This window comes from Rhinatrema bivittatum, chromosome 9 (assembly GCF_901001135.1).
Source record: "Rhinatrema bivittatum chromosome 9, aRhiBiv1.1, whole genome shotgun sequence".
In the NCBI taxonomy this organism is placed as follows: Eukaryota; Metazoa; Chordata; class Amphibia; order Gymnophiona; family Rhinatrematidae; genus Rhinatrema; species Rhinatrema bivittatum.
In genome coordinates this window covers 3584115-3608995 of record NC_042623.1, presented here as the reverse complement: position 1 = coordinate 3608995, position 24881 = coordinate 3584115, and the positions used below count along the sequence as shown (strand labels likewise).

General features: G+C 43.8%; 1 protein-coding gene across 1 annotated transcript in view; it reads left to right on the top strand.

Moving 5' to 3' along the window:
* PCLO (piccolo presynaptic cytomatrix protein) overlaps positions 1-24881 on the top strand; it is a 351707-nt gene that overhangs the window by 40329 nt on the left and 286497 nt on the right. The window contains exon 2 of the mRNA XM_029615912.1: positions 14725-16900. Within this exon, the coding sequence (XP_029471772.1) occupies positions 14725-16900 (2176 nt within the window). The remainder of the gene's footprint in view (positions 1-14724; positions 16901-24881) is intronic.

The window sequence follows — 24881 nt, the reverse complement described above, 5'->3', positions numbered from 1 at the left end:
CTGTTCAGTGATGTGATCCCAGTCTGTCTGCAGGTATTCCATACTTTTCTGACTGGAGCACTCTGCGTGCCCTGATTAAGAGTATTATGGGACACTTTCTTATTGCTGTTCAGTGATGTGATCCCAGTCTGTCTGCAGGTATTCCATACTTTTCTGACTGGAGCACTCTGCATGCCCTGATTAAGAGTATTATGGGACACTTTCTTATTGCTGTTCAGTGATGTGATCCCAGTCTGTCTGCAGGTATTCCATACTTTTCTGACTGTGTGAATGTTGTCAAGGATTCGGTGTGGCTGCACATCGTACAGTGGCCACAGGGATTGTGATGACCACTCGCACGTGGTAAGCTATGTGTAGGCAAGGCTGTATGCACCAGCCGATCTCTTAAATTTGTGGCACGTTTAAAAGTGAAGCGTGGGGGACCATGCATTAAATCGGTCAGGGACAAGGCTGCCCAGTGACGTTTAATCATGTTAACTATGGCTCTTCCTACGGCCACTGTACGATGTGCAGCCACACCGAATCCTTGACAACATTCACACACCCTTTGACTGGTCGTGAGTTCAAATTGTATGCTCAATCTAACTGCTGTACAAAAGGTGTTATTTATGTGGTTAAGTGTCCTTGCCCACCATTATATGTGGGTAAGTCCTCTCGCATGATCAAGACGCGCATCATAGAACACTGTTCTAACATTAGATCTTCTAGGACTGATGAACCTCTAGTTTCCCATTGGCTTCAGGCTGGACACCCCATCGCTGCTCTTTCCTTCTTGGTATTAGAGGTGGTCTCGCCCCCCCCCCCCCCCCCCCCCGCGGGGAGGAGATTTTTCCGGCATACTGGGTCGGAGGGAGCAGCGATGGATCTATACCCTTAACACTGTGGTCCCCAATGGTTTAAATAAAGACATTGAGTGGTATCTGTTTTATTAATACTGTTAATATGTCACGATCACAGGTGTCTTTCTGCTAATTACAGCATCTTGCGAGAGTTGGCCTTCGCGCCTTTTTTGTTCTTTAAATGCCTGTGAAAATCAGAGGGCGTTTGCGCTCCTGAGGACACTTTAATAGGTGTGTGTACTATTTGTATTTTTTCCTTGGCAGCTTTTGTTCTATTCCTTATTATTCATGTTATATTGCAGATTTGAAAAAATACTCTTCTGGTCCCTCCCGATGCAGCCGCCGCGAAACACGGGACCGTGTCGGGGGACTTTAAATGCTTCACTGCTACTTGTATGGAGTTGCCGTATTGAATGATTCATGAACTATTGATTAATAAATTCTTTATACTTTTGAATGGGACTTTATCCTTTTACTTGCACCAGTGACTTTGGGTAATTGAAGTCTCCCATTATTACCTCACTACCAATTTGGTTAGCTTCCCTAATTTCTCTTAGCATTTCACTGTCCGTCTCACCATCTTGACCAGGTGGATGGTAGTATACCCCTATCACTATAGTCTTCCCCGACACACAAGGGATTTCTACCCATAGAGATTTGATTTTGCATTTAGTCTCATGCAGGATGTTTATCCTGTTGAACTCTATGCCATCGAGGACATAAAGCACCACACCTCCTCCCTGGTGCTCCTCTCTGTCATTGCGATATAATTTGTACCCCGGTATAGCACTGTCCCATTGGTTATCCTCCTTCCACCATGTCTCTGAGATGCCAATTAAGTCTATGTCATCATTCACTGCTATACATTCTAATTCTCCCATCTTACTTCTTAGACTTCTGGCATTAGCATACAAACATTTCAAAGTTTGTTTTTTGTTTGTATTTTCATTCTGCTTTTTAATTGAAAAAAGGTTTTGCCTCTTGTACATTAATAATACTTATAAAGGTATTTAAAAGTCTGTATCATATCCTCCGTCTCCCCTTTGCTCCCTGAGTCTCATTTCATATGGAAAACAGTAGGGAGGTTGGAAACAGGATGCTGGGCTTGATGGACCCTTGGTCTGACCCAGTATGGCAATTTCTTATGTTCTTATGACTAAGAATGCAAACTCCACACCATTTTAGAAGCCTCTAGCCTCTCTCTGTCCTTCTTGAGATACGGTCTCCAGAACCGAACCCAGTACTCCAGGAGGGGCCTCACCAATGATTTATTCTGGGACATTATCACCTCTTTTTTCCTGCTGGTTCTTCCTCTCCCTATGCATCCCAGCATTTTCTGACAAACTGAAAAACCGATAAGCCCACTACACAGAGCTTTCTTCCTGTGGATATGAAATGGAGAGAAAACATGAGGCCCGATTTTAAAAGGGCCGCCCATGTAAAAAAATGGGGGTTACGCGCCGAAGTGCCGGGCCCTGCAAAAGGGGCGGGCCGGGCACATGGGCTGGGCGGGGAGGGGCGGAGTGGGGGGGGGGGGCCCGAGACAGTACCATTAGACGCTGTCCCGGGGAAGCGCGTGCTGGCAGCCAGCGCACGGAAGTTATTTGATCTCGGAAGTTGAAGTAAGTTTTAAAACAAAAATAAAAATTAATAGTTGGGGGGGGGGGGGGATTAGGGGTCTTGGAGGAGAAGGGGAAAAGTAGGAAGGTTAGGCAGGGGTGTAGGGAAGTTCCCTCCCAGTCTGCGCATGTTATACAATGGTAGCGTCCATGTGCGTGTGCCGGGAACCGCACACCTATGGGCGCACGCAGGGTCTTTTTAAAATCTACCTTATATTTAGTACTTCCGGCCCTTTGGTGTTTGTTTTCTGAACATGTCTCAGAATTAGAAAAATAGTAAAACAGCTGAAAACAAAACAAAATCTTATAACATACTACAACGTATTAATGCTGCTTACTTACAATACATGAGAGCGTCACACTTAATAAAGACTGGCAGTAAAGACATTTCTTGGCATTTGAAAAACATCTGGGAAAGCTGAGGCTTTTAGATCAAGCTGTCCTTCCTTTTACTAAGCTGGAAAATGCTGGAAATTATTATTTAGAAAGTGCTAATTTACAATAAAATGGTTTATATAAGTTAAGATGTATGGGGACAGAAGAGTGCTGACCCGAGGTTCCCTTTTGCCTCACTTGTAAGGGGATCACCTGGTATCATTCTGGATGATGGTACCGGTGGAGCGGGATCACCCGGTATCATTTTGGATGATGGTACCGGTGGAGTGGGATCACCCGGTATCATTTTGGATGATGGTACCGGTGGAGCGGGATCACCCGGTATCATTTTGGATGTTGGTACCGGTGGAGCGGGATCACCCGGTATCATTCTGGATGATGGTACCGGTGGAGCGGGATCACCCGGTATCATTTTGAATGATGGTACCGGTGGAGCGGGATCACCTGGTATCATTCTGGATAATGGTACCGGTGGAGCGGGATCACCGGGTATCATTCTGGATGATGGTACCGGTGGAGCGGGATCACCCGGTATCATTTTGAATGATGGTACCAGTGGAGCAGGATCACCTGGTATCATTTTGAATGATGGTACCGGTGGAGCGGGATCACCGGGTATCATTCTGGATGATGGTACCGGTGCAGTGGGATCACCGGGTATCATTTTGAATGATGGTACCGGTGGAGTGGGATCACCCGGTATCATTTTGAATGATGGTACCAGTGGAGCAGGATCACATGGTATCATTTTGAATGATGGTACCGGTGGAGCGGAATCACCCGGTATCATTTTGGATGATGGTACCGGTGGAGCGGGATCACCCGGTATCATTTTGAATGACGGTACCGGTGGAGCGGGATCACCAGGTATCATTTTGGATGACGGTACCAGTGGAGCGGGATCACCGGGTATCATTCTGGATGATGGTACCGGTGGAGCAGGAGCAATTTATTATGCCTTGGAGCTCCTGCTGGTAGTAGGGGGAAGTGGGAGGCTGGGCCAATGCAAGAGGGTTGTCATTTTTCACATTTTGCATGGTAACAGGGTTATGAGTTGGATGTGGGTCTTAACTATGGAATATATTTTTTTATTTTTTTTATTTGTAGAGTTTTATATACCGTCGTGGGGAGGAAAGTAGGGATAGGGCCAGGAGGCAGTCGGTTTCGGGAGGCAACACATAGAAGTTACTGCCCCTAGTAAATGTCTGTGTGTTCCCGATCACGGGAATCACCTCTACCTTAGTTTTGACGTGTTGCACTTATCTCCATTTAGTGAATACCACGGGAACTAACCCACATTAAAATGCCCAGTATATAACCCTCCCATGTGAAGTCTAATAGGCAGCTTGTATTTCTTTCTTTGAATTTGTGACTCTGTTATTTTTGGGGGGAGCAGGTGGAATGGAACGCAGACATTAGAAAATGTTGATATATTTGTAATCCTGCCAGTGTCCTCATATTTGTGCTCTCAGCAAACTGACAAGTTTCATTTGAACTATTTAATGCACTGAAACACTTTTGAAATCAATAGTCTGGTGGAAAATTGGTGGTGACCTAAAATAAACCTGTCTATAGCTTGCAAGTAAGATTGTTAATGTGGGGACTTCAGATGATTGTCATACTTGGGATCATAAAGGAACGTGAGCTCGTTGTCATTTGAATGTCATCTGGAATTGATTATAGAGTGCACTGCTACTACTACTATTTCTCATTTGTACAGCACTGCTAGACCTATGCAGCACTGTACAGAGGCACCCAAGAGGCAGCCCCTGTTCATGGACAAACAAACATCTACGGGATGTGCAGTTATTGTAGAGATGTAGTTAGGAAAAAAAGCAGCCTCAAAGAGGTGACTGCAGGGACAGTAAGTGTTTCGGCTTCCCCTGGAATATCTTGTAATGAGGGCTGTTAGGCGATAAAACCCTGTTTTATGCCAAGGGCCAGTACACATAAAATATGTGCTTAGCTTGTTTCAGCTCAAGCTTTACACTCACTGGGGGTGGGCATTCTGAGAACGGAGCTGGGGTAGGAATATGACTTATGCACATATTTGTGAATTTTTAAAAGCATGCATGCATAAGTTATGCCCAGCTTGGTTCAGTTAAGATTTTGTGCATGGCCACTTTCCCGTCTACTCAGCTAATTAAGGAAGGATTTTCAAAGTGAATGTATGCATAAGAAAATAATGTTAAAGGCTGGGTGCACATTGTACATGTAGACTTTAACACTGAGCATGGAGGTATACAGTTACCTTCCTTGAGAGATGCTTCTAATTAATCAACTTCTATTTATTCATATAGGTTAGTTTGATACATGAAGTACTGAGGTCCATATTCACTAAGCCAGCAAGTGGACAAGTTGTAGGAAAATATAAGGATATTCTGTATCTGCGGATTGCAGACAGCTTCCTCCCCTCTCTTGCCTTTCCCTGTCTCTGGAGGAAGGGCAGAACTACAAAAACTGACCACCCATTACTTCCTATACATAGGCAACCCAAGCAACTTAGAAAAGACCACGTTTGCCTCACAATCAGATTTTTATTGATCATACCTTTCAGGTTTAGGGGTTAGAATAACATAGACAACACTTGCCTATACATTCCGTAACACAGCTCTGCATCATTAGTGAACTTAAACATATCAGAAACTTTGACTTGCTTAGGATATATTAATAAATGTAGCTAGCTAACTACCCCCTTAAATTTAGGAAATTACCTTCCATTTCCTCCTGGAACAGGTTCTGTGGGGAGGTCTCAGAGGCAGTCTCTGTCGAATGGAGCCGGTGTTGTTGGTCCCAGTCACTTGCTATGCTAAGGAGACTTGTATGAGCCCTGGAGAATAAAAGAAAGATTTGACTTGAGCAGCCAGATAACAGCAGGACTTTCTTATATGCAACCTTCCTGGACACAGGAGCTCATCTCCTTCGTCCAGTGAGGGATGGGGGTGATGGCTCAGGTGTCGTTTTCAGGTGTTAATTGTTCTTCTTCTGCCACCTTTGAGCCTGCTCCAAGGCTACTTTTAACAAATAAAGCATGACTATGTAAGAACTCATGCATAGTCAAGCAGAAGCCATAAAAAACCCTCAAGGTCTCTCCTTCATTTCAGACTGCTGGCCCCCCCTTTCCCCTAGGGGAGTCACTGCTTCTGCCACGTGGATACTCCTGACAGGATGTGCAATCTCAGTCCTGTAACCTGTTGACTGGTGAGCTGCCCTTCTGTGTCACCACTCCTCTGTGAGACAACCTGTCTGATAAACCTGATCTTTTGGATAGACTGTTTTATGATTCCATGTTCTCTTGGACTGTTTTTTAGTCTGGGACCTGTTTCTGACACACCCACCTGGGCTGCTTAGCTCATTGTTTGCAGAGAGAAGCTATAACCCTTAAGTTAAACAAGCAGCTCAGATAACTTAGTCACATATTGTTATTCTGGTCAAAGTTCTTCTTCTGTATTTCTTTGCAGTAACACAGGCCAGTGTCCAGTATGAAGACAGACTTCAAATGTTGCTGCATACAGTAGTAAAATCTTCTGGTATCTCCCTAAATGTTATCTTGCTAAAGTTAGAAACTTAGAAACATGATGACAGAAAAAAAAACCATATGGCCCTTACAATTCTCATCACCCCCTCACAGATGCCCTATATTTATCCCATGTTTTTTTGAATTCAGATACTGTTTTCTCCTCCACAACCTCCACTGTTTCTGTAAAGAAATAATTTGTAAGATTACTACTGAGTCTACCCCCTCTCATCCTTATCCCATGACCCTTTGTTCAAAGAGGCTTACCTGTGTACATGGACTCCTTTGAGATTTTAAATGTCTCTATCACATCTGCCCTATCTCACTCTCTCTCTAGGGTGTACATGTTTAGATCTTTAAACCTATCACATTTGCTTTACAACAAAGACCACTGGTCATTTTAGTAGCCAACCTCTGAACAGACTCCATTCATTTTGTTATCCTTTTGAAGATGTGGTCCAGAAATGTACACAGTATTCCAAATAAAGTCTCACCAGGGACTTATACAGGGGCAATATCACCTCTCTTTTTCTGCTGACCTTTCCTCTCCCTGTGCAGCCAAACATATTTATGGGTTTTGCCGTCGCTTTTACCTATTTGGCCACCTTAAGATCATCAGATCCTGCTCTTCTTTTGGGTTAGAAGAATTTCACCTCCAATACCGTACCTTTCCCATGGGATTTTCTATCCTAAACACAAATCCTTGAGCTTCACTAGATCCCTGCTCATGTTTTCCACACTTTCCTGGCCATCTTGTTGCACATTTTGGTATCATTGGCAAAGAGACAAGCCTTTCTTGTCAATCCTTCCGCCATGTCGCTCACAAAGATGTTGAAAAGAATCAGTCCCAGGCCTGAACCCTGAGGCACACCACTAGTAACCCCCCTCCTCTGAGTAAAATCTATTTACCACTACCCATTGTTGCCTCCTACTCAGTTTCTAACCCAGTCAGACATTCTAGGTTCCATACTAAGGGCGCACACTTTATTTGTAAGTCTTTGGTGTGGAATCGTGTCAAATACCTTACTGAAATCCAAATACACTACATATAGCGCTCTGGTCACTCAATCAGAGAAATTGATCAGATTCATCTGACAAGCTTTACCTCTAGTAGAAACCTGCTGCCTGGGATCTGGCAATCCATTGGATTCCAGAAACTGCACCATGCATTGGTTTAACAGTGATTTCATTAATTTGCTCACTACAGAAGTCAGACGGACGGACGGACCCGTAGTTCCCAGCCTCCTCCTTACTTCCACTTTTGTGACTAGGAACCACATCTGCCCTTTTCCAGTCCTCCAGAAATACTCCAGACTCTAAAGAATCATTGAAAAGGTCACCAGCGGAGCTGCCAGGCCATCATAAGTTCCCTTAGTACCCTCGGATGTATCTCATCTGGCCCCATCACCTTATCCACTTTAAGTTTAATTGGCTCCTCACGAACACTCTCTTCTGAAAATCGATTGAGGTTTACCTCACTGCCAATCTTATTTGTGTTTGTTTTATGTGGTCCTGCTCCAGGCCCTTCCACAGTGAACACCGAACAGAAAGATTTGTTAAGCAATTTTGTGTTTTCCTCATCAGCCTCTACATATTCCTCCTTTTCTCCTCTGAGTCTCACAAGGCCACTTTTGCATGTATCACTAACATTTCTTTTTTTTAAAAAGTCTTTTCCCCCTGTTTTACTGTATTTGCTATTTTTCCTTCCATTTGAATTTTTGCATTCCTGACTACTTTCCCAGCTTCTCTTAATCGTTCCAGATGTTGCCACCTGACTTCCTCTTTCTCTGATGTCCTATACTTTATGAATGCGAACCTTTTCTCCCTTACGTTTTCAGCTACTTTAGAAAATCATAGAGGCCTCTTTTACCTTTCTTTGTTGCCCTTTTGATGTCTCCTTTTAATTTTGCCCACTGCCCTTCTATTTCCCCTAGATTTCCCCAACCAGTTAATGACTCCTTGAGGTGCTCCCCCATTTTAACAAAATTAGTTTTCCTGATCTCTGGGACCCTTGCCTTTGAACAAGCCTTTATCTCTTGTGCTCTAATCATGAACCACACAATCCAGTGATTACTGGATCCTAAATGATCAACAACTACAACATCAGAGCTACTGTCCTGATTGATAAGCACCAGGTCCAGCATCTCTCCCACCCGTTTGTCAGAACGATTCTCCTTTCAGAGAATCCAGGATGCTGGGATTTCCCAATGACATCTGGAAGATTGAAATCCCCTAACTATAGCATCTCTCCTTTCACAGCAATTTTGTGACGATCCTCTACCAAATCTCAATCCATTTCTTCTGTCTGTGATGGAGGTGTCTATATTACACCAATATAAATTGATGCTCCATTCCCTCTTTACAAATTGACCCTCAGTGCCTCTTCCTTACCTTGTAAGCCCTACAATTCAGTTGCTTTTAATATTATGTTTTAAATATAATGCCATGCCTTCTCCCTTCCTGCATATCGGATCCTCCTGAATAGATTGTAGCCGGGTATAACTCTATCCCCGTCATGATTTTCTGTGTACCAAGTTCCTGTGACAGCTCCTATATCTAAGTCAGCTTCTTCAATGACTGCTCGAGATCCAGGACTTTATTTTCTATACCATCAGGTCGATTTTAAAACAAGCACGCATCCACCCATACAGGCGCATATCAGCAGGCAAGCGAGGATATCCTTGAATTTTTAATTGTGCACACACTTACGCACATACAGGTGAATTTTCAAATGAGTTATGTGCGTAAATGTAGCATACTATCATAGCAATTTTCAAAAGCCATTTACATGCATAAAGTGTACTTATGCAAGCAAATCCTAGGGAAAATTAAATGGTATCTGTTGTAGCAATTTTCAATAGCCCACTTACTCGGGTAAAGTGCATTTACACATGAAAATCCCAGTTTTACATGTATAAATGCTTTTGAAAATCAGGCCTATATGTTTTAATACTGCAACAACCATTCGTGAGTATGCTCCTAATTTTAAGAGGTTATAAGAGCACAGCTAGCGTACATGTGTCTTCAGTAGGATCATGTCAGCTTTTATGCGCATATGTCAGTGAATTTTCAAACTTGCGTGAGGCACATTCCCAGTTTTCCAATTAGTCCACCAGTTTTTCCAGTTAATAGTGAGGTTTTTCAGACCCCTCTGGTTCTTCATCCTGACCCCTTGGATCTGCTCTGAAATGCCCATGCCACACCCATTCCCCACCCTCTTTCTTCTTCCTTATTCCTCACATGCACACAGGTGCATATGCACATATTTTGTGGCTTTTTAAAATCCTCATTGCTTGCGTGCGGCCCACATACATATGTGGACATTTTTGCATGAGCATTGCTTTTAAAATCGACGGGTATGAGCATAAGAACATAAGAAGTTGCCATAGCAAAGGTCCATCAAGCCCAGCAAGCTTTTTCCAGTAGTGGCCAATCTAAGATTTATTTATTTAAAAGTGTTTGTATACCGCTTTTACAATTGAAAATTAATCAAAACGGTTCACAATGTTAAAACATACATAATCTGTGTAAAATAATAAAAAGCATAAAACATAGGGGTAAAACAAAAATAACACAAAACACAACTCTGTTACAAAATAAATACAGAAAAGTGCCAGTAGGTGAGGAAGTCAGGATGGGAGACACTAATACTTAAGAACCAGTACTAGCAGGGGAATTAAAAGCTTTCTGAAATAAATGTGTTTTTAATGATGTCTTAAATTGCTGTTTAGATGGAATAAGACGGAGAAAGTCTGGCAATGAATTCCACAGGATAGGCTCTATTACGCGTTATATGTATTCTGACAAGTCTGACAGATGGTATATCCAATAGGTTTTTTGAGAAGGATCTTAGCTGTTTCGCTGGTTTGTAATTACGTATATATGACTACCTGGCAAGTAGCCAAACATTAAACTAATGCTGGCAACAAAAGTGGCCATTCCCTAAGTCAGCTTGGCTAATAAGTGGTTTATGGACTTCTCATCCAGGAATGTGTCCAAACCTTTTCTAAACCCAGCTACGCTGCCTTAACCACAGCCTCTGGCAACAAATTCCAGAGCTTAAGTGTCTGTTAGTGTGCATGGCTTCCCCATGGCGCCCTTTTTTCCCCATTTCTAAAGAAGTATTTAGGGGTACATTGTAAAACACAGTGCGCGCGTGTACTTTTGTTCGCACACCAGCCGCGCGTATCTTATAAAATCCGGGGTCAGCGCGCACAAGGGGGGTGCACATTTGTGCAACTTGCCCATTCCCTCCGAGGCCGCTCTGAAATCGAAGCGGCCTTGGAGAGAACTTTCCTTCTGCCTCCCCCCACCTTCCCCTCCCTTCCCCTACCTAACCCACCCCCCTGGCCCTATCCTAAACCCCCCCTACCTCTGTCGCACAAGTTACACCTGCTCGAGGCAGGCGTAACTTTGTGCGCGCTGGGCCGGCTGCCGCACGCCATGTTCCGGTTCGGGGGCTGGTCTGGAGGCCGCGGCCACACCCCTGGAACGCCCCCGGGCCAAAACCACGCCCGCGGCACCGCCCCCGGATGACGCGCCGACCGCGTCATGCCCCCAACACGCCCACCCCAAGAAAGCCCCGGGACTTACGTGCGTCCTGGGGTTTTGCGCGCACCGGAAGCCTATGCAATATAGACTTGGTGCGCAGGGGCATTTTAAAAGGATTACACGCATACCTTATGCGCATAACCCTTTTAAAATCCGGCCCTTAATGTTTTACTTACCTTTAAGAATTGCAAGAATACCTTATTATGGGGGTCATTTACCAGACGGCTCGCACACAATAAGGGATGTTTCGCACGCAAAAAGTCCCTTATCGCGTGCGATACCAAGATGGGGGCAGAGTCAGCCCCGGAAGAGGAGGAGTCGGGGAGTTACTGGGGCCGATTCCGCGAAGACGCCGCGGACGACGAAAAGGTAAGGGCCTTTCCGCGTCCTATACCGCGCCCAATAGCTACACCTTCTATGGTGGCGCTATTGGGTGCGAAACCGGCAGCGCAGGACCTCCCCCCGTTTCGGCCCCCCACCCCTGCCCCTCATTATTTATTTGTTTTATTTAAAGGCTTTTATATACCGGAGTTCATGCACTAGTGCATACCACTTCGGTTTACACGGAACAAGGAACAGAAAATTACATCAAACAGATTGAACAATTAAACAAATATACAATTACATCCAACAATTGGGTATAAATAACATGGCTAACTTAGTAGGAACTTAGAGTTAGAGGTGAAGGAGAGAAATAGTACCAAGTGGTAATAGAACAATGTTAATAGCTAAATAATAAATATAAATAGTAAATACAAGTTCTTATAATAAATACAGGTGTTTACAGATTACAGTCTTCAAGAAAAGTTTACGTCTACAGAATAGGGTTAAGTAAATAAGAACTGGCGGTTATTTCTATAGGAGTGAAGACTTCAAAAACTAAGGTTACATCTGGATTAAGAGGTATTGGTGTAGCATGTTCAAATATTTAATGATTTGGAATTGCCTCATTACCTAACGTATCACAGGCCTGCGATACTTTAGAAAATGAGGCCCTATATGACCCAATACTACGGGAAATAGACATGAATAAAGAATTTCTATTACAAGCCAGTGCATCACATGAGGAGCTGGAAGTGGTGCACACCCAGATGTTGGAGGAAGGTGAATAACCTGTCCTTTATGTAAGCTGTAAGTTATTCCCCAGAGAAAGGAATTGCTGTGTGGCATGAATATATGTTAACTTCAAATATGACAATATCTCATATATGAGAGCTTGGGAATAAAATATTTATAATTGGACCAATGCAGTATATTTCTTTACAGAGGCTTGTGTTCCTGTGTTTTTGTCCCTGCTTATTAATCATTATTACTGACAGTCTGTAAGTGGTGGAGTCAGTCGGCAGTAGCAATAGGTCTTTTTGCAAGGTAGCCTAAGGATAAAGTTTGCAATGCTGTCATCACAATAAGCAGAAATGTCTTAATAGTCTTACCAGAACCAACTTGTAAATAAAACTTTGACCTTATAAATGTGGATTGAAAACATTTTTATTTTTCTGCTCCATTTGGAGGCATGCAATTTTATTTTGGGTTTCTGCTGTAAAATGTGTTCACCTTAACAAAAAAAGGCAAGTAATAATATGCATACAAACTTTTTTTTATCAAAATTTAAACAACTTTTACCATAAAAATATATCCAAATAACATGACTGACACTCACCCTTATGCACATACAAACTAATACACATACATTCTTCAATATTAAAACAATATTCAATCATAACACAAGCTTATTCAAATATATTTTTTCATCAATAACTGACTTATAGACCCTTATGGCTTTTGTGCCATTTACAACTCTTAGTGCAAGGAATAATTGTACAGATATTTAATGGCTACCATATTGATCATTATATTATACACTTTATTAACTATACTGTCATGTATGGCCTTTGATAGAGAAAAGACTCTCTCAATGATTATTGAATCTTCAATGTGTAGATAACCAACAATTTCTCCTCAGTTCCTATATGTGTTATATGCTGCCACGATCAGGGCTGAAATCTTTCCACATCTTCAACTGGCAACGATTCTCCCTGTATATTATTCACCAATCGACCTTCGACGTTAAAATCTTTTCTCACATATCTTGAATAACAACGATTCTCCCTCCATATGATCATCAATCACCCTACAAGAAGCCCTTGTTTCTCCTATATGGCTTCATCAGGGGACATACAGCATCTATGATGAAATCCAATACATGTTTTTTTCAAACAAACCAATAACCCTATATATTAAAATCATAATAAGACATATATTAAACCCTATATATTAAAATCATAATAACTAAGAGTATGTTATTCCCTGTAAAGTTGCACCTCTGTTTTAATGTATTTAGTTGTTCTAAATGTAAACCGGAGTGAAGGCCAATACTAATACTTCGGTATAAAAAAACACATAAATAAATAAAATAAATAAATAATATGGATGATATTATGGTATTTTCATAATATGGATGGTATAATTAATTATGTTTTGTTTTGGTTTTTTAATCTAAGGAGTGTTACTTAATTGTATATTTTCTCGTATTTAGCAGGAACGGAGGGTGGGAGGGCTCAAGAGCTGGCATCAAGAATTTCATTACAGCCGAGAGCCCCGCGATTATGTTTTGTTGTGTTTTTTTAATCTTAGGAGTGTTACTTAATTGTATATTTTTGGAAGTTGTCCGGATAAGCAGTGACACAAAGCTGGGTAATTTTAGTCCTGCTCTGAGGCATCCGGCTAGTTTAGCTGGTTAGAACTGAAATTTTGCTTAGTTAGACAGTTTAGTTAGGGAAGCCGCACAATGCCTATTTTTTATCCGGCTCCATAATACATCCGGCTGGATAATGACTTATATGGCTAAAATCTAGCCGGATCAATGTCTCAATATTGCAAAACTTGCCATTTAGATGGATAACCTGTGAGTTGTCTTTCTAAATGGCTTTGAATATTGACCTCATTGTTTGTATTATTTTACCAGTTTTATCCCTTTAACAGTTAGTGCTGCAAGTGGATTGTGTTTAAATATTTAATAATTACTGCTTTCCATGGGATTTCAGTAGACAGCCTTTCCTGTAGCTCTGTAATATAGATCCTACACAAGAGGTAAAGGAATGCTTCCAGGCTCTGTAAATTACACTTGCAAACAACGCACTTATGGAGTGTTATGCACTATTTTATCGAGTTTAAATATTAAGTAAAATTGGTCAATACCATTAACCAGATTTATGAATTTTTGGATAATGGCATTCCAGACATTGATTGTTACAGCAAGTGTATTCTTAATGCATTCCTCTCAAAAGCAATCAATAGGTAGCCAATTCACTGCCAGGTTGTATTAAAGTGTAATGATAGAAATATTACAACTATGAAATTCCATTCTTTTGTTTGAAAACGGCAGCCCCTCCCCCTCAAGTAACATCAGAATTGTCTACTCTAGCTACAGTCGCAGTATTTACAAGTAAGAGAGCAAGAATCCTCATTAGTTCCAGATGTTAAATGTAAAATTGTAGCTTTAAATAACTTTAAATCCTTTTCATTAGTATATGAATGCTGGCACTAATGAGAGCGATTTTGCAGTTTTCTGAAGAGAAGTTGAAATGTCACTATAAGTATTGTGCAAATACAAGTTGATAAAATGTTCTACTTGATGTCAAACATTCAAACCCCCTGCAATTCCCTGTCAGTCAGTTGACTGGTGTGCTTCTGTTTATCAGCCAATGGCATGTCAGTGGAATGAGTCTACATAACAATGAAGCATGAACTGTAAGTCACTGTAATACATGTTTAATAAGTGCACTTAATTTTTTTATTATAGGCCAAACATTCCCAAGGTGGCACACAAAAGAAGGTAAAACGAACTCTACCCAATCCACCACCAGAAGAGGCTACAGAAGGTACTCAGCAAGTATATGGTACTGTGGGGTCAGTTTCCCGGAGAAGAATCTGTAGAACCACCACCATGGCCAGAGCCAAAATTCTCCAAGATATTGACAGGGAATTGGATTTGGTAGAACGTGAGTCAGCCAAACTCAGAAAGAAACAAGCAGAATTAGATGAGGAAGAAAAAGAAATAGATGCAAAGTTAAGGTACTTGGAAATGGGCATCAACAGGAGGAAAGAAGCCTTATTGAAAGAGAGAGAAAAACGAGAACGAGCATACTTGCAAGGGGTAGCAGAAGAGCGGGACTACATGTCAGACAGTGAAGTTAATAATACCCGGCCCAACAGAATAGAAGGCCAGCTTGGCTTTGAAAGGCCAAGAACTGCCCCTCAAGCAGAATTTAATCAATATCTGCCACCTCAAACCCAGGCTGAATCTCAGTTTGCTCCTCCAACAAGTCCATATGTTCAATATCAGTACTCTTCTCCTGCACTTCCTACACAAGCACCAACCCAGTACCCTCAACAGACCCATTACTCACAGCCTTTATATCAACAAGTTTCACCCTATCAGACTCAGCCTTCCTTTCAAGCTGTGCCAACTATGTCCTTTACCCCCCAAACTCAACCTCAACCAAGCCAACAGCCCTCTTATCAGCACTCATCACAAATGGTAATGATACAGCAGAAACCAAGGCAAAGTGCACTCGATTTGGAGCCCAAAATAACCACAAACTATGAGGTTATCAGGAACCAGCCTCTTTTGATAGCAGTTTCCTCTGACAGTTCTTATGCTGTTTCTCACCTCGGTAAGTACAGTAATTTGGATTTAAGAATAGGATTGGATGAAAGAAGTAGCATGGCAAGTAGTCCCATGTCTAGCATATCTGCAGAGTCTTATTATGCAGATTTAGAACACCATGCATCCAGAAATTACATGTTGATTGATGATATTGGAGAACTTACGAAAGGTTCAACAACATTGAGTTCTGCTTATAATGTACATGACAAAGATCTATTAAAAACAGATCGTCTTCTTCGAACCACAGAGGCACGGAGAACTCAAGAAGTAACAGACTTCTTGGCACCTTTACCAACTTCCTCTAGGCTACATACTTATGGCAAAACAGATGAAGATTCAATGGAGGATCCTTATGAGCTAAAACTTCTCAAGCATCAGATCAAGCAGGAGTTTCGTCGAGGAACAGAAAGCTTAGATCCTCTAACTGGACTTTCCCCATATTATCATTCAGATAGTATTTATAGACATTTTCCCAAATCTGAAAAATATAGTATCAGTAGACTAACACTTGAAAAACAGGCTGCAAAACAGCTTCCGCCAGCAATCCTTTACCAAAAGCAATCAAAACATAAAAAGCCTCTGATGGACCCTAAACTGACAAAGTTTTCTCCTATCCAAGAAAACAGAGACTTTGAATCAGATTATGCAAACTATTTAAGTTCAAGTACTTCATCAATTCCTGGTATTTCTTCAAGGGCAAGACTTCTTCAGGATGATATCACCTTTGGCCTCAGAAAAAATATCACAGACCAACAAAAATATATTGGTCCTTTAACAGCAGGTCTTGGAACAAGTGTTGGGACAACACTTAGTCCAACAATGAGATCTACACTGCAAGATGAAACTGACAAATCCTATAGTAGTGGTAGTAGATCAAGGCCTTCATCTCGACCCTCATCAGTCTATGGGCTTGACTTGTCAATTAAAAGAGATCTATCTAGCTCTTCATTAAGACTAAAAGCTCAGGAGACTGAATCACTCGACGTTTCCTTCAGTCATGCATCCCCTTCTGGTAGAACAAAGCCATCTAGTCTTCCTATTAGCCAAAGCAGAGGAAGAATTCCGATAGTGGCACAGAACTCTGAGGAAGAAAGCCCATTAAGTCCAGTAGGCCAGCCAATGGGGATGGCTCGAGCTGCTGCTGGACCATTGCCACCAATATCTGCAGATACCAGAGAACAATTTGGGTCAAGTCATTCACTACCTGAAGTACAGCAACATATGAGGGAAGAATCAAGGAATCGAGGCTACGATCGGGATCTAGCATTTATCATGGATGATTTTCAGCATGCCATGTCAGACAGTGAAGGTAAACTAGATGCCAGACTGTTATATTATATTCTCAATGCAAATAATCATTTCTCTGCATGCATCTAATTTTATTCATTCTGTAAACATTGTTTCTCCTGTTCTTTTATGCATCTTTCGTGTGCATGTATTTACTCCCATCTCCATCCCCACACTCTATTTGTTATGGCAGCATGTTCAAATTATTATTTATTTATTTTCTATGGATGTGCTTGTGCATTTTTTTTCTTTACATAATGCACATTATTGTCTCCTGTAGGACCAGGGTACACCCCCAGATTTTCTTCTTCTGCAAAACTACCTTCTTAAGGATTTGCAGTGTTATGGGGCAACTTTCACTTAGCTGCCTAGGGAAGAAGTATACAGCTACTTTTGCAGATGTGTATGTGTTAGGAATTTTCAAAGAGAAATTATCCAGGTCGTTTCTCTTTGAAAATACTTTAATATGCAGGTAGAAAAATTCCCACATACTTTGCCTCATAATATCTGGGGATGAGGTTAGGTGGTGGGGGAATCTATTTCTGTGTACATGAATAGTTTACTCTTCCAACCCAGCTCCACCTCATGAAATACTCACAGCTGCTCTGCACAGGGCAATATTCAGATCCTTTGATCTAGCTGGTGACTCCCTGGTTAGCTGAATCCCTTTGAGAATTACCCTCTAGATATGTTGTCAAATAATAGTCTACATGTGATATGTAATATTCCATCAAAACTTCTGAATGGCCACTAATATACCGTGCTTCTTGTATGCCATTATAAATCTTAAGTACTGACACTAGAAATGTGAAAGGACTGAAAATATCAACTAAATACATGTAGTTAAATATATTCCTTTTTTATCATATAAATTACCATGCATTGATTCTGCACTGGTTAAGTAAAGTTTATTTTTCTGATGGTGTGTGATGAGAAAGATCAATAAAGATATCAAATTGTATTTATATTCTCAGAATAACCATTTTGATTGCTATTGACCCATTTTCTATTTTAGAAAAGCACAAAAGTTTAAACTTTTAAAAAGTGTTACTGAGAAAGCAACATTTAACAATGGAATTTAAATTGTGCAATTAAGATATTTTTAAACATAAGCACAATATACTGGAATGTTAATCTTCAGTTTTGAAAGCTAAATATTTTAAAGCTGTGATGACTGTCATAGCAGTGGAGTAAGGTTTCTTAATTATGTTTAATAATTATAAACAAAAAAGGTCCTTTTGAAACAGAATGACATTTCTAACGTTGGCTTAGCCTTTCTTCTCATGCAATGTGCTCAGTTAATTATTATGTGTGTATTTATTATACAATAAAGATTTGCATGCACTACACTGTCTATAATTGGTAATGATTACTTAGGGGAAACATCTGCATGATTATGGAGTAGCATGAATTACTATCTCTGCTTTTATTAAAATTTCATTTTTTTTTTGTTTGTAAAATAGTCCATGAAGATTTCTGTGTATTGATAACCTTTTCTTCTGAAGAGCAGTCCAGTTTGAGATAATGAATTCAATTGTTCCTGTGTCATGTCGGGTGTGATAGTGCACACATTTTGTGATATCACCAATAGTATCATCATAGGGTTTTGGCTAAGTAGGAACTTATTTTTCAAATGATCTGTAATACAGCAACAAATTGCTCATGGAGATCTAATCCTGTGCTCTGATCTCCTTATTTAGTTCTGGCTTTTCTCTCATGGACATGTAAGGGCATCCTCTTGAGGTCATAGTTTATGAAGAATGGAATTGTAAAACCCAGCTTTCATTCATAGATGAACTATGGGGTTAAAAGTCGGACTTCATTAGCCATTCCAGACTAGAGTTATGGATACAGATGTGCTCCACACTGTACAGATGTGCTCCACATATAAGCCCATTCTGACACAAAGAGAAAATAAATATAAAGACTTCCAGCTTGCAGTGTGCTTGATGGTCCTATGATTTGCCTTGTCTCACCTACTCCATGCAGAATCTGATTCAATATAAGCCTCCTCTCACTATATAACAGTGAACAAATGAGCAGATAAAACATAACAAACCCACTAGCCAGTTTGCTGGGAGGATTTTGTTCCTCTTTTGCAAAAGGTTTTAAATCTTGGACATTTCTGAAAAGGAAAAAATGGACAGGCAGGACTCTGCTTGCACCAACCCTCTTCAAACAAATGCACACTCATTCAAAGCCAAAATTCAGCTCCACACCAATCATTGGAATCAAAACGTTGCAGCTTTATTAATACAAGATCATCTCCAATACCCAAGTGTAACAATTAATAGGTAATCCACCAACCTTCCCTGATGAGTATCCATCTTGCCCAAGTAAAATGTACCACCCCTAGGACACTTAGCGTGTAGGTACCAGACAGCACAAGTCATCTCTGTGTAAGGGTTCTACCTCATCACTATGCCCAATCATGTCAAATCCACATAGGGTTCCCCAGAGTCAACCATTCAGCCTGCCTGACCAATCTGCTAACACTATTCTGCAAACTGACACCTTCTCGGATATTCTGTCACGGGTCAAAGGCTAGTCAATGACTTGTCCTGGGACTCTGCCAAAGATGCGACCTGAGATTTCATGATCACAGCACCCTCCAATGCATCCTGGAAAACATTATTCAACAAATCCCAACCCATGTCAGATAAATGGACCTACAAATATTCCAAGCCCAACCATGCTTTAGCATGACTGTGTCCCCAAATTACCTGATATGACATAGCAGACCTTGAATTGATATCTGAACAACATACCACAGTATTAGGTAACCAAACCAAAACAATGGACAGATCCATCCCAACAGCATCAATCAGCTGGTGACACAACCATTTACCCAGATTGTTGCTCCCAAGATGAACCAACAAAACTTCATGCCAAGCCCTGATCTGCATCAACAAATATATGAAAGAAAGCAACTGGCTCCAGCGCATCCCTAATCATCCAAACCAATGCACTGTCATTCCATGCACTGCCAAATCGAAATGTGGACCCATTGGGGTAATGACAAGCATGTTTATGTATCTCTACCACATATGAGTGCCCAACGATCCAAGCATTTCTGTCACCTCACCAATAACCTGGAAAATAGAAGCAACATTACAGACACAGGACTCAAATATACTAAACTTCCAATGCCCAAAACAACATGTGACTATGTCCAACAATCCTGAAACTACAGCTGAAATAGCCGCTACGATCTGAAATGAATGTGTTCCATAATTGCTTGTTTCCAATCCAAGAAATGCTAAAACCTCATGTTATGTCGGCCGGCCTTCCTCACCTCTCGCCACCTTCCCGGGGGCAGGCTCTGGTTCCTTCCCAACTCGGAGGGAGCATCCCCAGCGTTGCCCTCCTTGCGGTGGCCCTGTCTGCTGCCGGCAGCCCCACAGAGTGGCGGGGACGCTGCTGCCACTTCCCTTGCAGGCCTGGCTCTCTAGACGCGCACACCTCACTAGAACTTTTAAAAGGCCCGCAGCACGCTGAGGCTGCTGGCCCTTCTCACAGTGACATCATGGGGCCCGGTATATAAGGCTGGGCCTAGCCTTTGCTAGTTGCCTTCGCAACTGATCTTCTAGTTACTCATTGCCTTGGGCTTTCGTGTTCCTGATTTCCTGCCTTGTCTGCGTTTGACTCCTGGATACGATCTCTGCATTGCCTGACTACGCCTCTGATCCTCTCCGAGCCCTGACCTCTGCATTACCTGATTATGCCTCTGATCCTCTCCAAGCCCTGACCTCTGCTTCGCCTGACTACTCTACTGTGTATCTCCAGACCCAGACCACTGCTTCGTCTGACTACGCTACTGTCTATCTCCAGATCCAGACTACTGCTTCGCACAATGCTATTGCCTATCTCCAGACCCACGACCTCTGCATTGCCTGACTACCTCTCTGATCCCCTCCGAGCGACAACCTCTGCATTGTCTGACTATACCGCTACAGTCTACGTCCTGGACTTGGCCTACTCAGGCTTTGGCCTGTTTTTATTCAGGCGCCCTCTGTCCGTCTATACTCCTATCGGCGCCCGGGTCTCCAGGACTTCACCTCGTCCAGTGTGGACTCCTTCATTCCACCATTGCTGCCTCAGGGCTGACCTCCATGATCTCTTCATCAATGATGTCATACAGAGGCCCACCTAAGTCCTGCCGGCCCTGGCATCTAAAGACTCAACCTGCGGGGAACAACGGATGGTATAGGTGAAGCTCCAGCAGCCTCTGTCTTATCAGCCTACTCCACCTGCCAATGGTGGGGACCCATAGGTCCCTACCCATGGGTTGCATCAACCCCACCTCAGCCCAAGGGTCCACCTCCAGCGCAGCAGGTTGCAAAGGCCTTGAACTCGGTGGATCTGTCAGCTGTCTAGGCCATCCCGGGCTTAGCCCAGAAGTTCTAAGAGCAGCAACATTTCCTGGAAGCATTGACTGCCTCAATCAAGCGATTAAATGCCCGCTTGGATTCCCATCTGGTGGACTTAGCCGCATCGCATCCACTCAGCGCTAGAAGTGGTGGTGGCAGACGTGAATCGATTGCCACCTGTCAAGACTCTCTGACTCAGTTCAACGCACCACCACCATCCCCGGCAGCCTCCGTGCCGACTTCCGATCCTGGACGGGCAGTTATTTCTTTGCCAGCACCACCCCTTTACTCGGGAGACCCCAAACAATGTTGGGGGTTTCTAAATCAATGCCAGATGCATTTCACTCTACAGTCTGCGCTTTTCCCAAATGACTTAGCCAAGACTTTTATCCTATCCCTATTGGATGGCAAGGCCCTGGCCTGGGCCTCCCCGTTGTGGGAACATTTCGATCCTCTGCTTTCTAGTCTTCCGCAGTTTATATCCGCCTTTAAGCAAATTTTTGATGAACCTGGCAGGCTTCCCACGATGGGCTCCGATTTTTTACAGCTAAGACAAGGGACTTGCTCCTTGACCGATTATGCAATCGAGTTCCGCACATTAGCCACAGAGCTGAACTGGCAGGGGGACAGTCTACGTGCCATTTTTCTGGAAGGACTGTCACCCAGGCTTAAAAATGAACTCGCCGCATGGGAGATCCCCGCATCCCTTGAAGGCCTAATTGATTTAACTGGGAAATTAGATAGACGACTGCAGGATCGGGCCCGAGAAAACCGGTCTATTTTGAGGAACCGCCCTAGGGTCCCACTACCCTCTGTTGGGAACCGTCCACTGCCCTTGGAGAACTCCACAGAAGAACCTATGCAACTGGGCCGTACCCACATCTCAGAGGAAGAAAAATCTTACCATCGCCAGCTCAGCCTTTGCCTGCAATGCGGGAACCAGGGTCACCATTGTCTTCAATGTCCAGAGAAAAAGGAACCTTCTTCATGCCGAGGGATCACGGATCTGATAGCCCTTGGCTTGCCACAGTGTCACCTTTGTTTCTACTACCAGCCTCCTTGGAGCAGGCCCCTACCTGCTTCACCACCCAGGTCCTAGTGAACTCCATTTCCAGGGGAAACTTTATCCAGCAAGACCTCATGGATCAATATCGAATTTCCACCCGCCCCTTGACACCACCGTTGGCTCTTGCTTCTGTCCATGGGGACTTCCTTTCCGGATTGGTGACTCGAGTTACACATCCTTTGACACTAAGGGCCAGATCTTAAAAAATACGCACGGGCATAGATTTGTTCGCACAACCCATCGCGAACAAATCTATGCCCGATTTTATAACATGCACGCGCAGCCGCACGCATGTTATAAAATCTGGGGTTGGTGCACACAAGGGGGTGCACACTTGTGCACCTTGCACGTTCCAAGCCTAAGGGGAGCCCCGATGGCTTTACCCCTTCCCTCCAAGGCCGCTCCGAAATTGGAGCGGCCTTGGAGGGAACTTTCTTTGCTATCCCCCCCACCTTCCCCTCCCTTCCCCTATCTAGCTCACCCCTCAGCCCTAACTAAACTCCCCCCCCTACCTTTTGCTCACCATCCCCCAGCACAGGCCGCTGTGCCGGAGGATTCTGGACTGCCCCCAGACCGCTGCCACACCCCCTGCCCCCCCAACCGCCACCACGTCCCCGACCCCGCCCTGGACCACTTCCACGCCCCCGACCCCGCCCCGGACCACTGCCACGCCCTGACCCCACCCTGGACCACTTCCACGCCCCTAGGCCCGCCCCTGGACCACCGTCATGCCCCCATCCACGCCCCCGGACAACCCATTTTGGAAAGCCCCAGGACGTATGCATGTCCTGGGGCTTGTGCGCGCCGCCGAGCCTATACAAGATAGGTTTGGCATGCGCAGGGGCAGCTTGGGGCAGCTTTTCGGGGGTTACTCACGTAACCCTTTGAAAATCTGCCCCTAAGGGTGGGACCTGATCACACCGAGCTCATTACCTTCTATGTCCTTCTCAAAGCTGTGAACTCAGTTATATTGGGCCTGCCATGGCTACAAAAACATCAGCCGCAGTTCGATTGGGCCTCAGCTGATCTTATTCAGTGAGGTCCACAATGTTCAGAAACCTGTTTGGAACCGATGGAGCCTCCCCACTCTCTGATCGTGGCTACCGCTCTGCCTAACCTTCCGAGTCCAAGTAAGAGGTCACAGGAGACTCAGACCAATCCCAACTTCCTCCACAAGAACCTTTTGAGGACCATCTTTGCACAGCTGAAGAAACAACTGACACACAAAATGGCCGAATACGAAGCCTTAAAAAGGGAACACAAGCAAGCCATGAAAGGATTTGTGTCCCTCCTGTCCTTTAAAGAAGAGGAAATCCAGAGTCTTCATGTCCTTCTGCAACAAAAGAGAGGAAAACAGCGTCTCAAAGCACTTGAAGGTGTGGACGCTCTTTGTCTCAGTCTACGAAATTCCCAGAAGGGGGGCCTTGAGAAGGGGTTAGTGTTACGTCTCGCCACCCTTCCGGAGGCAGGCTCAGGTCCCTTCCCAACGCGGACAGAGTGTCCCCAGCGTTGCCATCCTTGCGGTGGCCCTGTCTGCTGCCGGCAGCCCCGTGGCATGGCGGGGATGCCACCGCCGCTTCCTGTGCAGGCCTGGCTCTCTAGGCGCGCGTGCGTGCCTCACTATAACTTTTAAAGGGCCCGCAGCATGCTGAGTCTGCCAGCTCTTTCACAGTGACGTAATGGGGCCCGGTAAATAAGGCTTGGCCTAGCCTTTGGTAGTTGCCTTCACAACTAGTCTTCTAGTTACTCATTGCCTTGGGCTTCCGTGTTCCTGATTTCCTGCCTTGTCTGTGTTTGACTCCTGGATACGACCTCTGCATTGCCTGACTACACCTCTGATCCTCTCTGAGCCCTGACTTCTGCATTGCCTGACTACATCTCTGATCCTCTCCAAGCCCTGACCTCTGCTTTGCCTGACTACGCTACTGTCTATCTCCAGACCCAGACCACTGCTTCGCCCGACTATGCTATTGCCTATCTCCAGACCCACGACCTCTGCATTGCCTGACTACGTCTCTGATCCTCTCCAAGCCACGACCACTGCTTCGCCTGACTACGTCTCTGATCCTCTCCAAGCTGCGACCTCTGCATTGTCTGACTATGCCTCTACAGACTACGTCCTGGACTTGGCCTACTCAGGCTTTGGCCTGTTTTTACTCGGGCACTTCTGTCCATCTGTACTCCTATCGGCGCCCGGATCTCCAGGACTTCGCTTCGTCTAGTGTGGACTCCTTAATTCCACCATTGCTGCCTCAGGGCTGACCTCTCTGATCTCTTCATCAATGATGTCATACATAGGCCCACCTATGTCCTGCTGGCCCCGGCACCCAAAGTCTCAACCCGCGGGGAACGAGGGCTGGTATAGGTGAAGTTCCAGCGACTCTGTCTATCAGCCCACTCCGCCTGCCGATGGTGGGGACCCATAGGTTCCTACCTACGGGTTGCGTCAACCCCACCTCGGCCCAAGGGTCCACCTCCAACACAACACCTTATGCAAAACTACAGCAAACTAATATCATGTCATCGGAGACCGAATACTAAAAATTGCATTTCATCTAATGGCCAAA